Below are 24117 nucleotides of genomic sequence, written 5' to 3'. Positions count from 1 at the left end.
GGCACACAAAAAGAGGTAAATAAAGACCTGTAGGCAATAATGACCACGGAGACCAAGTTGCCACAATATGACGTGGACCACCCTGAATTAAAGTCAGGATGTGCTCCACGAGTCACTTAAGGAATGTTCAGCCCTTAATCCACACTTACCTAGGTAAACGTCCACGCCCCGGACTGTGGTGTCGCAAGGTGCTTTTCTACCAATTTGTACGGTCAATCGGCGTAATTTTTTACCACCATGGGATTGGTGTCGCAGATTTCGAGTAAACGTGGGTATTTCCCGTGATTGATAGTCTAGACTTAACTCGACACACTCAGCCAAAAAGACAACGGCCTTGCTTGTTGCCTACTTGGAGATTAGTCAAACATCTTTCTTTGTCATGCGTGGAGCATAAAGAAGCTCTAGGGGACTCACCGTCTATCATGACCTCAGTTGAGTTTCTTGCTCTCACCTGTAGAGGTGTACATCTTCGTTCGTCATAGCTTGGTAAGGTATTCAATCAAGTCACATTGCACCCTGCGAGTCGAGATATCCCCAGATTGTAGTTTCGGATTTTGTTTACTCCGTGATATCAAAGGGACAAGGCATGGGTCGCCATTATCAGGGCACAGACCACATTTGGCAGGTTTGCTTCTTTATTTGGACTTGATCTATGCTTCACAACTTCGATATCAACGGGAGTTTGGGAGTAGGGTCTATTGGTAGCAAAACGTCCGCAGAAGCTGCTGGACATAAAAGAGCTCGCGATGTAATGCATCCACATACTCCTTCATATGCTGACGTGTATTAGGTAGAGGAGATCCGATTTCTGGAAAAGGTTTTTCCATGCAGGCTTTTCATGTCAGGCATGGATCCAATACGGTTGACAGTGATTGTCACATTCTCTAGCCAGGGGTTATAGGCTAGCTTCGAAGACAGTTCGAACCATGTCTCAAAAGTATCCTTAACAAGTCTCGCAGATATATATATATGACCTCTCACAATAGTAGTTCGAGTATACTGAAAGAAACGAAAAACGAAATCCTCAATGCTTGGAGGAACATTTAGAATTGCTTTCTCGATCCTAGCTAGCGGCCCTGGTGTTGAGAGTCTGGGAATTACCTTCAAAAAACAAAGCCTGATGTCCTAAATGAGTTTATCACTTCCTGAAATGCTGAGCGAAGAATATACACGGGGTCGCTTGGCAGGTACCAAACTGATACGGAGCTGAAGAAGCTGTAACAGATAAGAAAATTATCATGAAGCACTGTACAAGATACCCTGCATGAATGCTATAACAATCTTCAGAGTTGGAAGTTGTTCGGTAATTGTATGCTAATTAACCGACCAGACCAAGAAGCACGTGCCAGGCACGTGGGACGTCCATCGATCGCTAAAAGGCGGTCTGAGTTTGGGGCATAATTCTGACCGCCCGCTAGACGAAGATCATCGATAAGGATTGCGGGATATCTTCCTAGGTTGCCCACCACGTACCCGAAACAACATCATAACTATCACCAATTCCTTCACGAAAATCCTGTGATTATTCAAATCATCGTGGATAAAAAGTCATCTGCATTTCACAGTTCTGCAGGTTTGGGTGCTTCAGTGCCCTGGGTTGATCACCCCACCTAGCTTTCAAAAGAACATTCTGAGAGAGAGACGCACATTTGTGACGATATCACGAGATTATTACGAGACTATTACGAGACTACCACAATGGAGGACTTCAACAGTGAGACAGACAGCGACTACACAAGCTACTGGCGTGACTGGGTAAGTGGATTTTCTTCATGTTTCCCCTTGAGATGAGCGAGGCGTTACGGCAGGTGCTGGGCTACTGTGGGTTGGGGGTCAAAGGGATGTTGAATGGAAGACAAGAAGAGGTCACCGTGTGAAATAAGCACTACGCTCTGGCGTTACCTCGATTTGTGGTTGCCGCGGCGTACCAATACTTTTTGGCGAGACAACGTTGCGATCATGGACTTCTTTCGCATCGTTACGCCGGCTCCTTGTCGCCGCGGCGATCAGGGGACTTGTCACCATGTTGCCCCCGGCGATCTGGATACACGTACTGTGCGCTGCCTGCGAGACGCAAATATAAATACCTCGTGTTTCCTTCTGGTCTTCTTCAGCCTCTTCTCTCAACTACTTTGTTTTCTCTTACCGTTTTCCTGCTTTACTTCATTCTCTGTCTCATCATGGAGCGGGATCCATTGATTTACTGCGCCGTCGTGTGCGTGCTTTCTTGCTTGCAAGTGTTTATCGTGGCATTGTTGCACGCTGGGATACGAGAGTCGCATGCTGGCCATTTTCTTCCTGCCATGATCTATCTTTTCATTACGATGTGCCTTGCCGAAATTTTCATAGTTGTGCTCCAAGCTTACACAGCAGCCAACATGGATGTCTTGCCTATTGTTGTCAATCTCCCTTATGACCCCCGTGACCCCCCGGGCTCGGGTTTCAATCCTGGTGGGAATGGAAACCATCCCAATGGTTATTCATTCAGCATCTCACGCCGTGGCCCCGGACATGGAGGGTCCTCGACGTCTCGCACTTCCTCTTACACCACTTCTAGCTCTAGTCGATACAATCGCGCTGTCTTTATCATAGTTGTGCTAATCGCAATTATGTATTTCCAGTTTGTCTCATCCCGCGGCAATGAATACTTTTGCGAAATCGACGAGGACTACTTAACTGATCGATTCAATCTTACTGGGTTGAACACTGAAGTTTCATACTACCAATACGCTCTTGATCTTGTGACCGACGTTTTCGACCTTGATGCCGACGATGATCTACGTGAGCAAATTGAAAAGTCTGCCCGTCATCTCTATGGTTTGGTTCATGCCCGGTACATTGTTACCACTCGTGGTCTTGCCAAAATGGTATGTTGAATCCCCATATTTGTGTGACTGTTGTTCTCGAGAATTAACGTACCAACCTCGCTGCAGCTCGAGAAGTACAAGAAGAGTGACTTCGGAAAGTGCCCACGTGTGATGTGTGATGGACACGCACTGCTTCCCATGGGCGAGTCTGACCTCCCGAATATCAGCACCGTCAAGCTGTACTGCCCCAAGTGTGAGGACATCTACAACCCCAAGTCGTCACGCCACTCGTCCATCGACGGTGCATACTTCGGTACCTCGTTCCACTCCATCTTGTTCCAGGTCTATCCGGCTCTGAATCCTGAGAAGAGCAGCCGCCGCTATGAACCCCGGATCTACGGTTTCAAGGTCCACGCCGCCGCTGCACTTGCCCGTTACCAGGACAACCAGCGCGAGGAACTCAAGTGGCGTCTCGCTGAGGTGGACATTAACCACCGGTTCATCGAGGACAGCGAGAGCGATGACGACGCCCTCGAGTATGAGGAGGAGTACGGTGTGGGCCAGGCGGCCCCAGCCAAGAAAGACACCGCCCGGGCATAAGGGGGTGATCTGAATCTGAATTTCACTTTGTTTTCTTTTCTTTTTTTTTATGCCGGTGGAATGGATAGGGGAGTGTGTCCTCGACCGCCCCCGGTCAGAGATGATTTTCCTCTGACTGTATTTGTAGTTCTTAGCCCTGGCGTTATGGAATCCATCCACGTTTTGATTTTCATCGCTGAGATCATCAAAATTCGTCACATAGAGTATATCGTAGTCACGTCTCTATTAAGTAGGCCCGGCTCTCACAGAACACCAAGACTATCTTCAGACGGATCGAGCACCTGAGGGGTGGGTCGGATGAATACGGCGAGTGTGCTGAGAGCAACATGGCCCTAGCTAGTAGGACCCTTCATTTTGAGTTGAATTCATTTACTAGTCAAATACAGCGAAGTACCGCATAGCTTTGATTCCATCACTGTAATAGAAGTGATTCTAAAGTGATTACGAGCGTATACTAAGAGATGATAGATTCACTACTGAACACAAAACGCGAGGATTTGATTCCACACGATCCATTTGCAGTCGATGATTGGAATATTCGACAAGTAAGTATTTATGGCAAAATTAGAAACTAGGGAGCTAGCCCCATTTCCTGCAATTGTTCGAATGCAAACGTTATAGCGCGAGCCAGTTGCTCGCCATTCTCCCATGCCTCATCGTGAGCACCGCTAATCGACAAGACACGGACCCGTCTATCACCGTGTGACAACTCTTCCTTGGGTATCTGTGCCTGATTCTGCTCCCAGTTCTTCAAAGCCTCCTTCATGGCCTCCACCTGAGACTCGTCCACCAGCCCATCCTCCTTGGAATGCGCCAGAACAGCCAGCCTTCCAGACTTCCACCCGCCTTCAACTCCACGAGAGCCAACCATCTGAGCCGGCGACACACCATCCCAGAGCACCTCATCCGTCCCAAACGCCCCCTCAATAAACTCATGATAAGCCGAAATGTTAGCATGTGTATCCCGCAGCCGCCGTAGATCGTAAATACCCGCCACACCGACAATGGCAGTGGGTTGCGCCGTTAATGCAGGTGGCAGGGGACCAGGGGAGGCAGAGACAAACCCAATACTATTATCGGGATTTTCGGTGGATCCGACGAATGCCTGTTCACGATGATGTGACACAGCGCCCATCACAGCTTGAAAGGCTAGCGTTGCGCCGCAACTGTGGCCAATCAGGATGTAACGCGAACCAAATCCGTATGTATTTTGGAGGAAGGCCAGCGCTGCCTCCACGTCGCGGATGTGATCGGGGTGTTTCGCATCTCGTAAGTCCTTCGGCGCAGTACTTGTTGGGTTTTGTGGGTAATTTGGGTGTGCGCTGAGACGATACGAGATCGACGCGAATCCGGAGATAGGTAGGCCTTTGTCGCGAAGTATCGATTCCGTGGCATTGAACGATGCCGATGTGATAGTTGGATCCCGCCAAGCACCGCCACGGATGAAGCTAGATAGACGTTAATTATTGCTTTTGTGGCAGGACTGTACTGGGACTCGCGCACATCACCCAGTAACCATCTTTCCGTGGAGCTAAGGTTGTGATATCGATCGTTTGTAGATTGTGGACTCGACCATAGGCCACTGTTCGTGTAATTGATTGATCTGCCATCGTGTCTTGAGGAGTTTCATCTTGATTTATGGGGAAGTGGGACATGGCAATAGATTACGGGCTGGTTGGACATCGTGCAAAACCGGGTACCATTTGACTGTCTGTGATATTGTAAGTATCCTGTAGCTTTGCTTCTTCTAACGTCCTGATCGTCTCCAGCCATTTTGTGTGATTTTCTTTCCCTGTGTCTGTGATTTTCCAGATCAAAATATAGTTAGTCTCTGATCGAATGAGAATTCTCCGGCAGTCTATAAAACTGTAATATTACTGTATTGACCCCCCCACTTGCACACTGAAAGGATGTCATGAATTTCGGTGTGTAATTTCAACACGCTAAGCCCGATCAGGAATGCATGGTCCCTTTCACACAAACCCTCCAAGTCCACACGTCTCGACCTCAACAACCGTCCAACTGTTGCAATCTTTGACAATGGCCGAGTAAGTGATGATTGTTTTTTGCGTGATGATATAATGCTAACTGACTTGCAGAATTCCAGCTCCCCTCGCGGCCGTTCAGGTCGAGGCCTTGGTATGGGCTCCCCGACGAAAATCTCCCCCAGTCCTCACCAGTCAGAAATACTGACGTCGGATCTTCCAGGTGGTGATGAAAATCATCAAGCACTGCTCCCAGGCCTTCCCCTCCACTGCGACTGGCGCCATCGTCGGTATGGATGTCGATGGCACTCTCGAGATCACCAACACTTTCCCTTTCCCCGTCGTCGAAGTCCCCGCCGAGTCGCACTTTGACAACGCCGCACCCAACCCCGCTGCTGCCGCTCCTCGTGCCAAGGCAAACGCCGCCTACTCTGCAGAGATGATTCGCATGCTGCGCGAGGTCAACACCGATGCCAACAGCGTCGGATGGTACACCAGCGCCAACATGGGCAACTTTGTCAACATGAATGTGATCGAGAACCAATTTTACTACCAGAGCCAGTTGAACGAGCGCACAGTCGCCCTCGTTCACGATGTCAGCCGCAGTTCCCAGGGCAGCCTCAGCCTCCGGGCCTTCCGCTTGTCATCCAAGTTCATGGCTGCGTTCAAGGAGAACAAGTTCACCTCCGAGGAGTACGTGCAATGATCTGGGAAATCCCAAAAATTCTAGACACATGTATACTGACAAGAATTATAGCCTGCAAAAGTCCAACTTGCGCCACCCCGACATCTTCGAGGAATTGCCCGTCAAGCTCCACAACTCCCACCTGATCACCTCTTTCATCCACCAGCTGCAGTGCCCGACCTCCACAGCCTCCACTGAGCTCCCCCCTCCCTGGCTGCTCTTGAGTCCAGCCCCTTCGCCAAAACCTCCACCCTCACTCCCAACTTCGACAACCTGTCCCTCAGCATCGATCCCTTCCTGGAGAAGAACTGCGATCTCCTTCTGGACAGCATCGAGACCCACAACACCGAGGTCAACAACTACCAATACTACCAGCGTGTGCTCGGCCGCGAGCAGCAGAAGATCAACGCCTGGAAGCAGAAGCGCGCACAAGAGAACGCCACCCGTGCCACTCTCAACCAGCCCCTCCTCCCCGAGGACGAGTGGCAGCGTCTGTTCAAGCTTCCCGCCGAGCCCAGCCGTCTGGAGAGCATGCTCAACACTAGCCAGGTGGACCAGTACGCGCGCCAGGTCGACAGCTTCGTCTCATCCAGCACGGGCAAGATGTTTGCCATCAAGGGCAACCTTCTGCCCAACGAGACCTCGAACTAAACGTTGATGATTGTGAAGGGGAGAGACGACGCTTCTGGGATTGCATGACCTTTTTACGGCGTAGGGAGGGAAAATGTTCTCTATTTTGGATGTTAATATGACTTCCTGTTTCTTTTTTCTTCTATGAGCGGAGCTGAGTCTCTGGGCATTAAACTCCTGCGTTGTATCGACTTATATTCGATCATAGAAGGGAATCTTTATTTTGTTTAAAATATAACAAACACTTTGAACAGGTCAAATTCTTACGTATGGTTTCTACAATAGGATAGTCTACGATGGAGCAAAGTGATCCAAGCCAAAAGCAAGGTTTTATTTTTTTCTATGAGACTAAGAAATCGGACTAGGAACTCACCAATCTATGGAATCAGACATCTGTGAAATCGAGCATCTGTGAAATCAACCATCTAGGAAGTCGGACCTTTAGGAAATCGGACATCTGTGAAATCAGCCATCTAGGAAATCGGACATCTAGGAAAACGGACATCTGTGAAATCAGCCATCTATGAAATCAGACATCTGTGAAACCAGACACCTATGAATGCATCTGCATGCATAATCCCTACCATGACTCTGGTTGGCTACCGGGCAGTCGAACCTCAAGGGGAACGGCAGCCTCAAGCTCATCGGCAACTCTATAACCAATAGTGGGATCTTCGTGCTCAAGGAGGCTGTCGATCGCGAGGAGGAACAGAGGCTGAAGAGTGGTGCAAATCTGGTAGAAGACAGTGTCACCGACGATCAGCGAAGACTCAATGCGGCTAGGTGCCATCAGAACAAGCTCTCGAATCCGCTCAACCAGCTCAAGACGACGCTCGGGAGCGATCCGGAGGCTCTGGACCACGATCTGGACAAGACGAAGGAAGTAAGCTCGGTCCCGAGCGTGAAGACTATCACGGGCGGCGACGGGAGGCATGGTGAAAGGGTAATAGGGATGATGGGAGTAATAGAATGTTAGTATGGATCTGTAGGATCTGTGGTTCTGTGAAGGCTGTGAAGGCTGTGAAGGCTGTGTGATCTGTGTGATACTGTTGCTTGGTGAGGAGAAGATATCGAGGTAGGAATCGAGGCTATTTATGCAATTCGAGTAGTCGAGTTCGAATACTCGATCAAGCACTGCCTGAAGATGAGAACAATAAAGGTATCAAAGAGTCTTTGTTTAGATGTTGTCTTCTTATTCCCTGGATCAACTTAAGAACAAAGGTCTTTGAGACATAAATAGAACGAGAAGAAGGGAGTAGACAAAGCGAGGAAACAATGGCTTTTGCACCCATGAAGCTTTACAAGACATTGGATGATCAATTCTCATGTGTGTGGCTGTACGTTGAGGAATGGCGCGCGGAGCCTAATTTACATTGCAGAAGTCATTTAGCATCACTGATAGTTCGCTATACAAGGTGCGAATCAAACTCTACACAAAATGTACCGATTGAGGACGAGCGAGGCTATCGAAACTTGAAAAGATGTCAAGATACTATCTGATTTGATTGTATCAGCTATATAAAAATACATGTGGGCGAACAATAGTTTTTGCAGCCCGGCAAATGTACATCTTTCATATCTTACAAGTCAAGAGTCGATGAGTATATACTCAGTTTCTTTAGCTGTGGTGGATGTCATTTACCATGCTTCCCCGGTGACCTTTAATGGAACATGAAGCAACCGATGGCCAAACTTCGTTGGTGAAGGAAGATGCCCAGCTCGAATGTTAATCTGCAAAGATTGGTGGAGCAGCTTGGGTGCAGCCAATCCTGCATCGCGTTCCTTTCTCAAGGCGACAAACTCTTCCTCGGAGATACTATCGTTGAGATGTTTATTCAACAACTTGTGATCCTGAACGCTCACCCAAGGCACAGGGACACCTCGTTCTGCCGGGGGATAATCATGACCGGTCCAGATCTTGAAGCGATCAGGGAAGCTGAGAAGCTTCCGACCCGATTGGTAAAGATCATTGGCATCGCCACCGGGGAAGTCACAGCGTGCAGTGCCAATGTCGTAATGGAAGAGAGAATCACCGCAGAATATGTTTTCTGAAGTAGGTCTTGTCAGTATATGCGTAAGTGAATGGGTATTTTTGGTAGATCATTACCTCCGATCATGTAACCAAGGTGATCCGGGGTGTGTCCGGGTAGATGAATCGCCATTCCTTTCAGGTTGCCAATAGTGAAGGTCTCATCGTCGTCAAACAGCTTGTCGAAAACACCTGTATACTCCTTTGGCGGAACACCATATCTTTCGGCGAACAACTTTTGGACTTGTTCAATGCGCTTGCCAATGCAGATGGGGGGTTTGTGATCTTGCTCCTGGGCAAGGCGTTTTTGAAGATAAGATGCTGCACTCAAGTGATCTGCATGAGCGTGCGTTTCGAGAATCTTGTCGATCTTGTAGCCCTTTTCCTTGACCGAAGAAAGCAACGAGTCGGCTGCGTGAGTAGTCACAGCCTGAGTGGCAGGATCATAGTTCAAGACCGGGTCGAGGATGACAGCTGTTGATGTCGACGGATCGGCAATGATATACTGCCATGTTGAGGTTGTGGGTTCGAAGATGTCGTGAATCACAGGATCAGTAGATGTACTAGATGCAGTGCTGTATGAGACTTGACGTTGGATTGGATGCCCGGTAGGGATGGAAGATGAACGTGGCGAGAATGGTTTGTTCAAGGTGTGAGTCGGCTGTCTTTTTTGTGATTGACAAACTGCCTCCTTGGTCGAAATGCCGTTTCTCGAAGATTTCGAGTGAGATACATGTGTATGTGCCACTTGTTGTAGATGACGCAATTGCCCAATGCTACCCAGCATTGAAGTTTGAATGGGCCTGCTAGACAGTCTGGAAAGATCTGACGACCATTGGCGGCCGATGCTCAGTGATTGCTGTCGAAAGCTGATCATGATCTATTGTATCTAAGTAACAAAAGTTGTTGAGGGATGGAATGTTAGAACTGTCATGGCGGCCATACTTGAAAGGCGTGGGTCGGCGATTGGCGAATGGCGATCAAAGTCGGCGAGCATCTAGGTCGGCGATTGAAAGAGTCATTGACATTGTCTGATCAACGAGACGATCCATGGATCCGTCCGGGGGTTCCGACTGTCATCCTCCGGGGAAATCTGATGGCGAAGTGCATTTTTGAATGTTGTGAACGGGCTTGGATCCCATGTGGTGAAGTGAATCAGTGTCACACATCGAAATCAAAGTCCACAAACTACCAATTAGCCCGAAAATGAGAGATAGTATACCCTGTTACGACAGAGCGACTGAGAAGGTGCCCTTGATGTAATGCACGTGCATGCTCATCACTTTGCTTTTTCTTTTGCCAGTAATGTTAATACCGATAAATAACATCGAGTGACTGATAGTAGATGACTTTTCCCTATCGTGTATTGAATTGGCTGTATGCAGTTGAAACAATACTGTATTTTAAAATTAGTGACGTGCATGCTTGTGCATTGCATAAGGGGACCTTCTCGGGCAGCGCTGTCAGATGTATGGAGTCCGAGTCAACCAGATCAGAGGTAGTAAACATGAAATAGGCCAATATTATAGGCCGTCTGCTTCGAGGAGAAACCCCGAAAGCGTCGGCGAACAAGGCCGATCCCCGAGATCGGAAGGAGTTAATCCGGAAGCACGACATCGTAAGTTCAGCGAACTATTTTATATGCTTCGAGGCTCTTTTTCCAAAGTCAGATTTTACAGTCTATTCAAAATATGTTTCAGCGTCGCACAGTAGTTGCTGCAAAGCGTTCCGCCGCTCAATGGAGGAGTCTCGCAACAGCGTCTCCCGTGAGCTCCGCACGCAACCATAAGATTGTAGTGGTCGGCGGTGGTACTGCGGGTCTCACCATCAGTCACCAACTACTGCACTCTGGCAAATTCGCACAAGATGACATTGCTGTCATTGATCCAGCTGAGTGGCATCACTACCAACCCGGCTGGACACTGGTTGGCGGTGGCCTCAAGGACAAAACGGAGCTGCGCAAGCCATTGAAGAGCTTGATTGATCCCAAGTTCAAGTTCTATAACGAGGGTGTTGGCGCCTTCGCCCCCACCGAGAATACTCTCACCCTTGAGAATGGCGACAAGATCAACTACGAGCAACTCGTCGTGGTGCCCGGTATTAGCATCAACTATGGCTCGATCAAGGGTCTCCCTGCGGCTCTTGCAGACCGGAACTCAACTGTTTCGACAATTTACAGCTACGACACATGTGACAAGGCTTTCCGCAACATCGAAAATTTCCGCGAAGGAAATGCCATCTTCACTCAGCCAGCCGGTGTGGTCAAGTGTGCGGGTGCCCCACAGAAGATCATGTGGCTTGCGTTGGATCACTGGAAACGAGCTGGCCTCTACAATCCTCCCAACCCCTCTGACTCGCCCGTCAAGATTAGCTTTGCAACCGGTCTCCCAATGATGTTCGGTGTGCCCAAGTACAGCGCCGTCCTCGAGCAGATGCGCAAAGACCGCGGCGTGGAGGGATTGTTCCAGCACGATCTCCTTGCGATTGATGGCAAGGCCGCCATTTTCGCCTCCCCCGAGGGAGAAGTCACAAGACAATTTGACTTGTTGCATGTCACCCCCAAGATGGGTGCCCATGGCTTCGTCAAGAACAGCGCTCTGGCCAACGAGGCTGGATTCGTCGATGTCGACGACAGCACCACCCGCCACAAGAAGTTCCCCAATGTCTGGTCTGCTGGTGATGCTTCCAGTCTGCCCACATCTAAGACTGCCGCAGCGATCACTTCCGAGGCACCGATTCTCGTCCACAACCTTTTGCGAAGCATGGAGGGTAAGGAACTCGATGCTTCTTACGATGGATACACCTCATGCCCGCTTGTGACTCAATATGGCAAGGTTCTTCTTGCTGAGTTCAAGTATGGCGGAGTGCCCAAGGAGACATTTGGGGATATGTTTGGTATTGACCAGGCCGAACCCCGTCGTGCGTTCTATCATCTGAAGAAGGACTTCTTCCCTTGGGTGTACTATAACTACATGATTAAGGGCAACTGGGGAGGACCAAAGGGCTTCCTATAAAGGAAAATATGGAGACCATGTATATTATTCTTTTTCTGCGATTAGATGGTGGTATGGTGGTACCTGGAGACTTCTTTTTGGTTAGAGGTTTGAATAAAAATCTGCAATTATTGATACAACCACCATGGAAATTCTCATAAAGGCGTGTTTTAACTCAATATAAGAATAACTAGTTGAACTCGGGAGGTGCAGTTGTTGAAGCAAGGCTGTTCTGTCCGACCTGTTTGTAGACGCACGTGACATTTATATGGATGACGTCATCGCTCATCATATCCATATCGATAAGCGTTGATCTGGCCCACGAATTCCCAGGTTGTTTACGAGTTGACTTTGTCGTCTTCGATGTTGGATATTTACAATGCTTTTACCACTGAAATTTGAGCTCCTTAGTTCTGTAATCTCTCCATGTACAACACTAGTTCCGATATTTGGGTTGTGAGTCTGTCCAGTCCAACTACACGCGCTCCTAAATCTGTCCCATGATTCATGTTTCAAGACTTCGATGGCTGACTGAGATAAATGGTTTATTAGGCAGGCGCATTTGCGGCAGTTGTAGTCGATTTTGTGGCCTACCCCATCGACACCCTCAAGACCCGTGTTCAATCACCAAACTATGAGAAGGTTTACAAAGATGCACGCACAGGAGCAGTGCAGCGCAATGTACTCTTTAGAGGACTGTATCAAGGTGTCTGGAGTGTGGTTTTCTCGACGATTCCAGCTTGTACGTGTTTACTCAGATTGATGAATCGAAAACGAGGAGCATTACAACTGACGATCTCATTTACATCAATCCAGCCGGTGCATTCTTTACCACATACGAAGCTGTGAAAAACATTATGTATAACTCCTCAACAAGTAATCCCACTAGCATGACAGGTGGAAAGAGAACCGCTCCAGAAGGTTCTTTGAACAGTCTTCGCTTGCCTTTTACACATTCCCTCCCTACTCCCATTATGCATGGAATAGCCTCTTCAACGGCGGAGATGGTATCATGTCTCATGCTCACGCCGGCAGAGGTACTTAAACAGAATGCGCAGATGATTCAAGGTCGCCAAACAAACAAGTCCGCCATGGGACAGGTACTACTGCGATTCCGACGTCATCCTTGGCGTCTATGGAGTGGGTATACGGCACTGGTCGGTCGAAACCTGCCAACTACAGCTTTACAATTTCCCCTATTTGAGTACGTACGATCAAATCTGATTGACCGCTGGAGGCGACGCAAAGCGAGTCGCAGCCATACCGGGCAACCACCATCGGAACAGTCAGAGCAACTAGTCGAACGGGCCGGCTTGACGGGTATAGCTGGGGCAATTTCGGGAACAGTTGCGGCGACTGTGACCACCCCGATCGACGTTATCAAGACCCGTGTCATGCTTTCGGCAAGTGATGCTGGTGCTGGTTCACAAGATCAAAGTACTAAGGCTGGTGCTCCTGGGCGTGGAGCAGTATCTTTGGAGAGGCAAACCAAGATCAACACGGGTAAATCTCTCATTTCTGTTGGTCGTAAAGTCATAAGTCACGAGGGCATCCGTGGGTTGTTCAAGGGTGGACTGATACGGGCCGGTTGGACGGCGATTGCATTAGGCATGTATCTCAGCCTGTATGAAGGAGGCCGGTTTTATTTGGAGAATCGGCGGAAGGAGCGGGACCGTATCAATGGGAAACTCGCAAAGCAAACCGACGAAGGAGAGGAAGTCATCTAGTGGAAAGAAACTGTGTGTTGATGAACCCTTTCGTCATGCTGCCGCCGCCTTCGTTGCAAAGGCTCATAGATACTCAAATTTTCCATCATTGAGACTATCAACTCAGTTCTGAAAGTGCTTTCTCTTTGTTTTCAAAGGCATTATTGTGTTTCTATGATTCCATTGTAAAGACACAGTGAATTGCTATTGAACAAAGAAGAGACCCCCACTCTGCAAATTGCATTGTATCTTGGTTTGTCGAGGCTATCTTTGGAAGATTCCAAGTCAAGAGAGAACAAAGGGTGTCTTTGATCCCAGGTATAATAGTATGCCGGGAACCTTCATCTATATAAATCGTATTCCCGCCTGCCTACAACCGATATCCAACACCCTACTTTTATATTTCATGCCTCTATCAAACCTTTTCAAGCTCTTTCAGAATTCAACCATGTTGCCCTCATCTCAAGTCCAAAACAAACGTCAGGGTTCGGACATCCCTATGGACACCTTTGTGGACACTGACGAGAGCTGGGATGCAGATGACGAGGCCTCTGACTCAGACAGCCCTACCGATGCTTTCAACTTGATGCCGATGTCAGAGGTACTAGGACTCAAGTCCAAAAAAGAGGTCCCCCGCTTATTTCGTTTCAGAGTCCGCCGTGAGGAAGACAAGTTCCTAGGTGCCTCGGGTAAGTCTGATGGCTGGATTAACATCTCTCATTTCCTCTGGACCATGTGTGCTACTCTTGCAGATGCCGGCAGTGATCGGGAATGGACAGCGACATTCGAGAAATACCGACCCCAGTGGAATAAGATCCAGGTGCAGGTGAAGAGATACGGTTTTACTCAGTTTTCCTCTGAGATCCCTCCTGCGCCTGTTGATCTCGCGTTGGTCCAATTCTTTGGGACACAGTATGACGGACAGGTCAGGGGATTCGAGATCGAACAAGAGGATCTCAATACTGTCCCTGATTCTCAGGATATCTGGACACTCTGGCGATATATTATTGAGACACCCGCAGATCAGATCAAAGAGTTTAACGTTACACTCAGGGATACTGGAAAGCTTATGGGTCAGTAGACTGCAAGATAGATGAAGCATTTTCTATCTGTGAGCGGAGGTTTCTGCTGTTGACTCGAGTTTGTTATTGATACTATTTCTTTTCAACCAGACATATATACATTCCTTTACCCTTGTCAAATTTTTAGCTCAATATAGTTTCACATGTCGTTTTTGTTTTCACTATACTGTAATGTTACCATATAGTCTTCTTTGTAGATTCAGATTTTGAGTAACTCTATCTCTAATAACTTGCTGAGAAAACTCTGGTCTGTTGGTCCATGTAACAAATATACAGCAGCAACAAGAGGTCGTATCTATGGCAATTTCGAATTTCAAAAAGCTCGGAATATCTTATAGAAATTTGGACCTCAAACATTATATCCAGTAAATATGAAGGGTGTATAGCCCCACACATCTTACCTCATGTCATAACCCTTCATGGGGGGACCCAAGGAGACTGGACTTCTCAGGGTTTCATAGATCACCTGAGTACCGGGTGTTTTGCCATCATTCACCGCATATAAAAACAAAATGAGTGTAAACTGAGCAAACACACGCAGACCGCTCACTTCATATGTGAGACGACACTGCTAGCTACATTGAGAACCTTAGAAGTAGTATGAATTGTACAATCCTACGCTGGGACCCGCTGCTTTGCCATTACTCACTTCACGCGCTACTTCCAATGCATCCATTCTACCACGATTTCAGAAACCTCACTCCTGTAACAAGCATGAACTGATAGATGGATATTGGCTGGATGAATATGAGAGCTTTAAATTCCGTGACTGCTAATTTACCAGATACTTTGTTACTAGAAATCCTTTTACCCAATGAAAGACCTGCTTCTGAAAAGAAAACCTCGGTCAATTGCAATGTGCCCAGATATGATATCCTCCCTATAGCATTTCACGAGTCTTACAACAATGGCGAGACACTCAACACGGCTAGCACCGTAGATCGAGACTGGAAATGATATGCAAAAACCCCTGCCCTGGTGTATAGGCCCAGAGTCAACTGTGATCTCTCCATTCTGAAGACGTTGAATTGCGAGATTCATCAGTTCGTTGTCAGAAGAGTGGCGGTCCTTGTCCAGAAATCTCACTGTAAACCACAGCGTGCCTCGGAAAAAGTCATACTCATCGATGGTAGGCAGGCCTTCACGGAGAAATACGGTTCGTGTGGAGGGCATATTTTAGTTTCCTAGCAGCGACACATTGGCTTTTAGTGGCCGATCTCACTAAAGAAGGTTGAGATTCCGTCAATTTTTGCTTTGGTCGCGATAGTGAGTATAGCTAGCCGCCTAAACAGTTAAACACCAGATAATGAGCGACATATATGCGTTCTTTGACTTGATCAGGAACAAGGACTTTCATTGTTTGGTCCTTTCATTCTGAGGTATGACCTGTAAAAGAAATTGACGCTTTGTTACTGAATTTATACATCAGTCCCAGGTCGGGAGTTCCACCCAAAGAGCCCGAAGAAAGAAATGGAAACAATGAAAAGATAAAGACTTTGTTCTCTCTCAATTCAAATAACCTTGGGCTAAACCATAAAATGGTTCTCATTCCCGTTAAATTCTAAGAAGCAGTCCACTTGTCAGGTTATCCAGACTACAGAAGCTAACCATTGTGATTTTAGATAGGTAGGTCCATAGGTCCCTTTCACCATCATCATGGCTAACGGAGACAAGAAGCCCATCAAGCCCGGCCCCAGTGGGACAAGGAACAACGGTTTTATCACTGAGCGCGAGGTTGACGGCGAGCGTCGTTCGATCCGCATTTACCACGACGGTCGAGTATCGCAGCGCGAGGGCCCCGCTGGTCCTATTCGAACACTGACCAACAGCACTGGAGCTGCCTCCAAGGCCGAGGCTGTTCCCAAAGCTACGACTGTTCCCAGGTTCGAGGATCTTAAATGTGATGCTGAAACTGCTGCTGAGATCGTTCAGTACTGCGGTGAACTTGAAGAGATCCTAGCACAGCTTCCCGCAGAGTACCATGAGAAAGATACTAACACTATTTCGAAACAGTGGAAACGAATGGGTGGAAAGGACCACACAGGAGAGTCTGATATTCATGATTAGATCATTTTTGGCGGCCTATCCACACTAACTGTGACTTCAGAACTAACATAGGATTAAACAACAATATCAGAGAAGGTAAAAAAAAGGATTCCTCCGTAAAATGTATTATCAATGTAAAACTGTAGGAGGGTAAGCGGCCAGTTATACGGCTCTAGATTTAACGACATGGGTCCCACTACTAAATAAATGAGACACCGCAAACACCCAATGACTTCCTAGGCCACTATAAGAGACAGATAATGTCTACAGACCCTATGGGGGTTGAATCAGGTACCTAGGTCATCTAGTATCGGCCTGAGGTGTCATGGGGAGACTGTCGCACCTTCACTTTCACTTTGCCTGCACGTTTTTTTGCATTCTACAATAAGTTGAATGTTTTATAATCCGTGAAGGCATCTCTAGGATCCTCGAGTTGCCTAGGAAGTCGACCGATAACAATGCCTATCGAGGCTTTCGCCTTGAGATAATCTCTAAGATATTTCCTATAGTGTTCACACCTATTGAAACTTCATCTAAACGTCATATCAAGACTGTAAGGGGATCTCAATGATTCAACAGAACATCCATAATGTATCACAGCGCCGTAAACCCACGAGTTAACGGGGATGTCAAATAAAAAAATTCTATCATATCTAGCCCTCGGCTTTGTTACCTGTTGCATCTCAAGACTGATTGTTTTCGCCCCCATCGCGTGGACCACAAATCTCAGCGAGACTCACATATACCACTCCCGGGGACACAGACGCCAATCTCCTGAGTGATCTGACTGGATATATCCTGGACTTATTTTCTGAGATTCTAATATCTTCATTTCCAAAGCAGTGGATGGTTACTCGCGAGTTAATCAAAGGTGCCTATCCACCCAATTTCGCTGGCGTGTAAAGTGCCAAAAATGAAGCTTTTGATTTCTATACAAATGGAAATATCGCCACCTTTTTAGGCGATTAGTAAGTGTTCATCTATAAAACCGCTAGAAAATATAATATTACCTCTCTTTTTATAGAGATCAAAAGCTTCAATTCCAGTATAAATTCTTCAGAGTGACCATGACTCGAGCGGTGTAGAAAGGGGTCCCCCAACAAAGCCTCCGTGGGCGCTCCAGGACTGAGAGCGGATGGCCCGGCGTAGTGTTATTCCGTGCTGAAGGTGGATCCTCGGATTAGAAAGCGGTCAAGATTTAAGGCCAATATCAGGCCAGATTAAGGCACCAAGGCCTCAACAGGACGCTAGTCTTAATTAGGAAAGGCCGAGATCTAGTCGACTATCGGTCTCCAATTATTGGGCTCAGTTGCTTTGTCCCCTCACTATCTGAGGATCTTCACCCGTTTCCCTTCTCTGTCTACACACTACGAAACGCATTGTGTTTGTTGTTCTCTCCACTTTCACTATCACTGTGGCCAATCGAGTTGCAAATATGGACGACGAGAATGCAACACTGTTGAAGGCTCTCCACAGCGACCTTTCCCGGAAATACCGATACCATGCAGCTGTGATTGAGACCATCTGGAAATCGTTTAGCCCCAATGAACGAGCAAACTGTTTCAAGGCTGGAGCTGCAGATGGTGCTGTGCTGAAACACCCATTGGACCGGTCTCTGGGAGTGGTCTACAAAATCATCCCGGAGTTGAATTTGAACGACATTATGTCCAACCCAGACTACCTGTTGAACATCCTCAAATACCGAGCCACAACAACCCTCTTTGAGCAATACTGCAACGGCTGCAATGGCGGCCCCGGAGATCATGCTATCATTGAAGAGTCAGTGCGCACACAGGGACTAAAGCATGTCAACTCCTTCAAAAACTGCTACACTATGTTCCAGGACCCTATGTATGCCACGTCTTACAAAATTGTGGCTCAAGAGGCCCTGGCCGTTTTTGAACCCGCTATCCGTGCTCGCGTGTGCATTCCGCAGTCGGTTGGAGAGTTTGTCATACAAAGGCAGATCTATACCTTGCAAACCCTCAACATTCTCATCGAAGATATTCTGGATCAGGGATCGCAGAGCCGAGCCCGAGAGGCCCCAACCTCAAGAAAGGAAAAAAAAGCCCACCGACAAGGGAGCGGCGGCGGCTCTTTCAAAACCACCGACCCAGCGCCCCCAGAAAAAGCTGACACTTTCCGACCTGGTCGTTACTGCTCGTTATAATCAAGATACACGCGAAGGATATCTCAATTTGCTATCCAGTGAGCCTGTGGTGCTTGCTCACGCTGTGAATATTTGGTTCTTCAGCCGCCCAGAGCTCGTTCCTGATGAAAAAGGACGCCGATTGCCCGTCCACACGGACAAATACATCAGCGGTGCTGTCTTTGAAGCGGTCCACAGTTCAATACAGGGAGCTGCTATCTGGAAATACATCGCAAGTATTCTTGAGCAGCTTCAGAGATCGGCAGGTGACACGGCGTGTCGCCCTCTTCTCCTTCAGGAGATCTCCAACATCTGTCAACTTGAGTTGAACCGCGCGCAAACTCTTCTCAAGCGCCATATTCAGACCGGAACTGGATCTAAGTGGTTCAAGCGAACGTCCAATGCATATGACAACGCCGGTAATCCGCGTGTTGGCATAAAAGGCAAACCAGAAGACCTTACCACCTCCGACCCTCAGCTTTTTTACCTGTTGCGTCTCTGCCAACCAAAGCTCACTGTTCCTACCGCCGTAAAATGTGTCAAAAGTCTCAACGAGTATCACGAAACCCACGCTCGGGACCTGGAAAAGCTGGGGGAGAGAGAGGCCGACGCATTGGCTGATCTAGCTATCATCGTTAGGTTTATCCAGGAGTTGTCTTCTGTGATTCCCATTCCTTCATTCTCGAACAACAAGGGGCAGCTGTTCGCCTTGAAATCACAGGAGCTCGAATCCGAGTTCAACCAGGTTAAGGATCAACTTGACTTACTCGATTTCGTCGTTCCTATCGACAACCTCTTAGAGCCGGGAATGGCAAATGGAGCTTTGAAAAAGCTAGACGAATTTGTGATCGAAAAGTCCGGTACAAAAATGGGATTCCTGTACCAAGACATGGTCATGGACTGCTTGTCTGCTCTTCAGGGCCAATGCAATGAGGCCAAGGCCAAGTTGGCTCAGGGCCTAAACGCTGAAATCTCTTTCGCTCCAGCTATGAAGGCCCCGGAATCGACCGCGGTTCGAGTCGAACAGCGGAAGCAAAAAGAAAAGACACGTCCCTCGCATTCGTCTATCTATGACATCGTTACACCCGCAGAACCGTCTACTCCGCAGCAACCTTCTTTGCCACCGCGGACCTTGAAGGTAGATGAGTCGACAGCGGAGACCTTCTCACAGCTATTTTGCAGGTCTCAATCGCGTGGCTCAGTGCCATGGGCGAATTTTACGGAAGCTATGGGGAAATTGGGGTTCTCAATCTCGCCAAAGTACGGCTCGGTTTACACATTCTATCCACCGGATAGTATGATGGTAGATCGGTCGTTTACTGTGCACCGACCGCATCAGTCGAAAATCGAAGGCTATCGTGTTTTAACGATGGCCCGACGACTGAAGGGTTTATATGGATGGAACGAGGAGACATTTTATGTTGAATGAGTACAATGAGTCAATGAATCAACGCATGAGGACAAATCCAATTCCAACCGCGTTTCAAACATTAGACATTAATTCAAAGCGTCCGAAAAGACCTCGCACTCCCAAATGAGAGGCATATCTCAGAAGACTTCAAGATACCATGCGAAGTACTACTAGCATGACTACCCAAATGATTAGCAAAAGCCAGTACAGTGCCGCATAAGCAGTTGGGTATGACAGTAATTGATATTTTGATATTCATGATCAGAACAAACTATCGATACAAACAACAAACGATCGACGCAGATAAAGGAATCATTTAAGCAAAACTGCCTTTCCAGCCTCCAAGTCCTCAACCTCTTTCTCCAGCTGTCGCCGTCTTCTCTTTGATGCCCTGCCTTCTCCGACTATCTCCTCCAATCTCTCATTTGAGAGGTCATTGACCCATGACGGAGAGAAGAGTTTCATGGGTGCCTCGGGACCAGTCACCAAAAAATGGTCCGCTGCCTGCATGCAAATATTGTCCACAAACCTCTTGCGAGCCACCTTGTAATACGCGTCCAGAATATCATGAATATCACGAACAGTGTGATCGACGTTGCTCATGTGGTGTTGGTGAACAAGATCACTCAGTCGGACAACCTCTCCGTGTTTACAATCGTCGAAAGACTTTTTAGCGACAGACGCATGCAATCGCTTTTGTCGACTGAAAAACTTAGTTAGCCTGGAAGCTCTTGACGTATTCAAGCCTGGCGGACTGACCATTTCTCAAGGTTGTCATTGAAGTAGTGATTCATAGTAATTGGGGTTCCTTCGCGTTCAATTCTTAAAAGAAATTCGACGGTTGACATTGCCTGTTTGTACTTTTCAACAAGATCTTCCATCAGCAGGGACATGATTTTCGACGAAATCTGCGTGTCTTTGGAAACGACTTGAAGTGATTTGCGGATGAACGCATGGACAACACTGATAATATCACTTATGTAACCACGCGCAATGATCGGCCATTTGACCGACTGCTTCTTCATGAGGGTAGCCAGCAAGGTATGGTTGAATGTGCCGATTTCAAACCCCCTGGAGTTGGAGTAAACCCTTTCAATCCAAGAAAGGATGCCCGTTTTGACGGAAGGCTCCACAGGTTCAGAAGCATGTATGATATCTTCAAGATCCTCGATTTTGGGCGTTTGGCGGCTTGGATCCCAGTTTTTGCGGCTTTGCATGATATTTTGCGGCTTTTCAGTATCGGCGGTATTATTGCGTGTTTCTTCATGATCATCAACCCTCACATTTATCTCTTCGGGGTTTGACCGGAAAGTGTAGGTGTGACCGCAATTGGCGATGTTGTGTGAAAAGACATCATTCCTGAGGGAGACCAATGTAGCTAGTCGTAAGTCCTTGTCTTCATCGAAGATGTCATTGACACCATAGTTCGTTGCAAGAGCGTGCTGCGTAATCTCTTGGAAGGCTGACACAACATCTAGAAGAATCCGCCTCTGTTGCTCTGCTGTTTCTCGCTGAACTCCGAGAGATTGCAATAGGGTTTTCGAGTCTTTGAGTCTTTTGATCACTTCAGAGCGCACCTTTATACAAGAGTTAGCGTAATCCGATATCATTCTTGCAGAAGGTTTATGCTTACCGAGGGGAACTCGCGGCGGACAGTTGATGTGAGGAGTTCTTGAAGGCGAGCCATCAAAGATGCAATCCCATAATTCTCAGGCGGAACACGATTCCAAGGAGCATTCTGATAAAATATTCTTTCTTCGAGATCTCGGTCGGCATCACCAGCCTGAAGCTGCTCTTGGCCGAGGTTTCGAACCAGGATCCATCCTAGCTGTCCGTTCGAATTCCCATCAAGAATTAGCTGGATCACATTGTGCTCGGCTCCTTTGTCGACGAGGTCTGGTTTGGTAAGAATCCGCAATGTTCGTTCTCCTTCCGGGTCGATCTCTCTGGCCATCTCAATGATTTCCTGGGTGGCGATATCGACATTTGCTGGAACCACAGCCAACATGATAGATCGTTGGTTTTGCATGTAGCGAAGAACCATGTTCCGGACAAGCATGATATCAGTCTTCGTCATTCGATCCAAAGTCGTATTCTTGAATATGCCAGGGACATCGATCACGCTAAGGTGACTCTCGCTCGGCCCACGAATCTCCAGTTGAAGCACGCTGTTCGAAAATGTCGGCTTTTGATCGCCGACACTTGAAGAAAGATTCATGACCTCGTGAACCTTGAGATCCATAGTTAGTGTAAACTGCCAAAGCACAATCAACATGTACATCATACCTCTTTCATCGTGCAACTGAAGTCGGCAGCATTCAGTGACTGCAGCCCCGCGGCCTTCCAACTCCGTAGCTTCTGGTCCTCCTCTGCATTCGCATCTGAGGCAGGGATAATACATGCCGAGATTTCTCGTTCAGTCAAATTGGCATTACGACGAAAGATAATCTGGGTCGCAAATCGTGTGCAAAGGCCGCTGTCTCGAGGGAAGTTCAACTTGGTAAGACCCTCAAGAACCGAGCTCTTTCCGCTGGACTGATCTCCAACTACGACGAGTTGGGGGAGACTGACATATTCCCCCACGTTACAGGCAAAAAGTTTGTCAATCTTCTCAAGTAACGCTGGGTCAGCCAACCCGAGGGTCAGCGTGTCTGTTTCTTTGATCGCCATGGTTCTCGGCGCAGGTGACCGAAATGGTAGGATATGGCAGAGGTGGGATAGGAATTGCGATAAAATTCTCAGTGGAAGTAGATGAAGGATGGACTAGAATCAGAAGATGGAAAGAGAAGAAAAAGTGAAAAAGAGAAAGAGAGGAGAGACAGGGAAGATGGAAAGGTGAAGAAGGGCAGGAGCCCAAAAGGGAAGGCACACAGCTTTTCGGCCTCAATCTTATGGCAAACCCCCATAGGAACTCCAAAGAGAAGAAGTCGTGGTCCAAGTACCAACATATCATTAAGTGACCTTTCATCACTATGGCCGAGAAGCAGGTCTATTTAATCGAACACTCAAAATGAAGATATGAATATATATGTAGTTAGAAATGTAGCTATGATCCTTGCAATACTGTCTACAGGATAGAGAAAAGATGGTACAAGGGTATCCATTGCTATTCGACATTTATTCATATGCCCAAGGTATTCACCTAAAACCCCGGCTCCACCAGAATATTCTCAATAATGAAATGAACACACATGTCGCATTTAGGGTTGATACCAAGTCTCGCGGCCAGTTGGGGCAGCCTTAGCTGAAGCGCAGCGCACATTTTCGGAACTTCCACATTGTAAAAACCAGGTGGTTTTGCTGTCACGCAGATATGGTCGCTTGCCTCTGTTGCCATCACAATCGCAGCTCTCATCATTCGATTGAGGTATTCGCTGCCATGGTCACGGAAGTTGACTTTCACTTCTGCAATGGTGTCGGACTTCGGTTGATGTCTGATAAGACGGGATTGTTCTCCAAACCATGAGAGGAAGGCGGTTCGTTGATTTTGAAATTCGGTGACAGGATCGACGTCGGACATTCTGGGTGTGAGATTGATGTGAGACGTGGGATGTGATTGGGTGATAGATTTGGAGTGCGCGTCTCGAGTTTTGCACTTGCCCAGCGTAAGAGAATTTATGGCGGGCTTTGAGAAAAGCAGAGGTGAGGACTTGGGGCGTGGATGATAGAACAAGATTATGTCTTGGGGGAACTGGACTGGCGAGGTCAGTTGGTTGGACATGATGGATGGGATGCATATAGAAGGTTCATCATACCTCGATGAGGTGAGAGGTGGGGATATTTGGTCCTATCCAATTGGGAGGAGACTTTGATGAGAGCGACACATGTCTTGGGGTTGAAACTGTTGGAAGGATGGCATTGAGATCGTTTTGTTAGAGAAAGAAGGATATATTAGAGGTCATGGCTGACTCCTTGGGGTTTAGGCACTTTCGACTTTGAATTTGTAGTCAATCCGACCTCATCGCTATCACTGACACCAAAGAAACCTGAACAG

At 47.6% G+C, this 24117-nt stretch overlaps 12 protein-coding genes across 12 annotated transcripts; 7 read left to right on the top strand and 5 right to left on the bottom strand.

Moving 5' to 3' along the window:
* Positions 1-2180: 2180 nt before the first annotated feature.
* On the top strand, positions 2181-3407 carry N7500_008580 (casein kinase II subunit beta; the record flags this gene model as incomplete). Its single annotated transcript, XM_056679724.1, has 2 exons — positions 2181-2867; positions 2934-3407. 2 exons carry the CDS (start codon positions 2181-2183, stop codon positions 3405-3407), a joined length of 1161 nt encoding a protein of 386 aa, XP_056530096.1.
* A 571-nt stretch (positions 3408-3978) lies between these two features.
* On the bottom strand, positions 3979-5062 carry N7500_008579 (arylformamidase; the record flags this gene model as incomplete). The annotated part of the gene is made up of 2 exons (XM_056679723.1): positions 3979-4855; positions 4911-5062. The coding sequence occupies 2 exons, from the start codon at positions 5060-5062 to the stop codon at positions 3979-3981; spliced, it is 1029 nt and encodes a 342-aa protein (XP_056530095.1).
* A 385-nt stretch (positions 5063-5447) lies between these two features.
* N7500_008578 (putative eukaryotic translation initiation factor 3 subunit EifCh) lies at positions 5448-6728 on the top strand (the record flags this gene model as incomplete). Its single annotated transcript, XM_056679722.1, has 5 exons — positions 5448-5455; positions 5507-5546; positions 5616-6085; positions 6150-6248; positions 6308-6728. 5 exons carry the CDS (start codon positions 5448-5450, stop codon positions 6726-6728), a joined length of 1038 nt encoding a protein of 345 aa, XP_056530094.1.
* Positions 6729-7287: 559 nt separating this feature from the next.
* N7500_008577 (uncharacterized protein) lies at positions 7288-7641 on the bottom strand (the record flags this gene model as incomplete). Its single annotated transcript, XM_056679721.1, has 1 exon — positions 7288-7641. One exon carries the CDS (start codon positions 7639-7641, stop codon positions 7288-7290), a length of 354 nt encoding a protein of 117 aa, XP_056530093.1.
* Positions 7642-8345: 704 nt separating this feature from the next.
* On the bottom strand, positions 8346-9613 carry N7500_008576 (MBL fold metallo-hydrolase; the record flags this gene model as incomplete). The annotated part of the gene is made up of 2 exons (XM_056679720.1): positions 8346-8755; positions 8815-9613. 2 exons carry the CDS (start codon positions 9611-9613, stop codon positions 8346-8348), a joined length of 1209 nt encoding a protein of 402 aa, XP_056530092.1.
* An 814-nt stretch (positions 9614-10427) lies between these two features.
* On the top strand, positions 10428-11750 carry N7500_008575 (NAD(P)/FAD-dependent oxidoreductase; the record flags this gene model as incomplete). Its single annotated transcript, XM_056679719.1, has 1 exon — positions 10428-11750. The coding sequence occupies one exon, from the start codon at positions 10428-10430 to the stop codon at positions 11748-11750; it is 1323 nt and encodes a 440-aa protein (XP_056530091.1).
* Positions 11751-12155: 405 nt separating this feature from the next.
* On the top strand, positions 12156-13456 carry N7500_008574 (putative mitochondrial carrier protein; the record flags this gene model as incomplete). Its single annotated transcript, XM_056679718.1, has 3 exons — positions 12156-12185; positions 12282-12471; positions 12546-13456. The coding sequence occupies 3 exons, from the start codon at positions 12156-12158 to the stop codon at positions 13454-13456; spliced, it is 1131 nt and encodes a 376-aa protein (XP_056530090.1).
* A 427-nt stretch (positions 13457-13883) lies between these two features.
* On the top strand, positions 13884-14516 carry N7500_008573 (uncharacterized protein; the record flags this gene model as incomplete). The annotated part of the gene is made up of 1 exon (XM_056679717.1): positions 13884-14516. The coding sequence occupies one exon, from the start codon at positions 13884-13886 to the stop codon at positions 14514-14516; it is 633 nt and encodes a 210-aa protein (XP_056530089.1).
* A 1657-nt stretch (positions 14517-16173) lies between these two features.
* Positions 16174-16584, top strand: N7500_008572 (uncharacterized protein; the record flags this gene model as incomplete). Its single annotated transcript, XM_056679716.1, has 1 exon — positions 16174-16584. One exon carries the CDS (start codon positions 16174-16176, stop codon positions 16582-16584), a length of 411 nt encoding a protein of 136 aa, XP_056530088.1.
* Positions 16585-17998: 1414 nt separating this feature from the next.
* On the top strand, positions 17999-20141 carry N7500_008571 (uncharacterized protein; the record flags this gene model as incomplete). The annotated part of the gene is made up of 2 exons (XM_056679715.1): positions 17999-18510; positions 18581-20141. 2 exons carry the CDS (start codon positions 17999-18001, stop codon positions 20139-20141), a joined length of 2073 nt encoding a protein of 690 aa, XP_056530087.1.
* A 294-nt stretch (positions 20142-20435) lies between these two features.
* Positions 20436-22793, bottom strand: N7500_008570 (dynamin family protein; the record flags this gene model as incomplete). Its single annotated transcript, XM_056679714.1, has 4 exons — positions 20436-20826; positions 20883-21700; positions 21757-22353; positions 22410-22793. 4 exons carry the CDS (start codon positions 22791-22793, stop codon positions 20436-20438), a joined length of 2190 nt encoding a protein of 729 aa, XP_056530086.1.
* Positions 22794-23265: 472 nt separating this feature from the next.
* Positions 23266-23643, bottom strand: N7500_008569 (uncharacterized protein; the record flags this gene model as incomplete). Its single annotated transcript, XM_056679713.1, has 1 exon — positions 23266-23643. The coding sequence occupies one exon, from the start codon at positions 23641-23643 to the stop codon at positions 23266-23268; it is 378 nt and encodes a 125-aa protein (XP_056530085.1).
* Positions 23644-24117: the final 474 nt, after the last annotated feature.

This window comes from Penicillium coprophilum, assembly GCF_028826855.1.
Source record: "Penicillium coprophilum strain IBT 35676 chromosome Unknown utg000005l_segment0_segment0, whole genome shotgun sequence".
In the NCBI taxonomy this organism is placed as follows: domain Eukaryota; kingdom Fungi; phylum Ascomycota; class Eurotiomycetes; order Eurotiales; family Aspergillaceae; genus Penicillium; species Penicillium coprophilum.
This window is presented reverse-complemented; position numbering and strand designations above follow the sequence as displayed.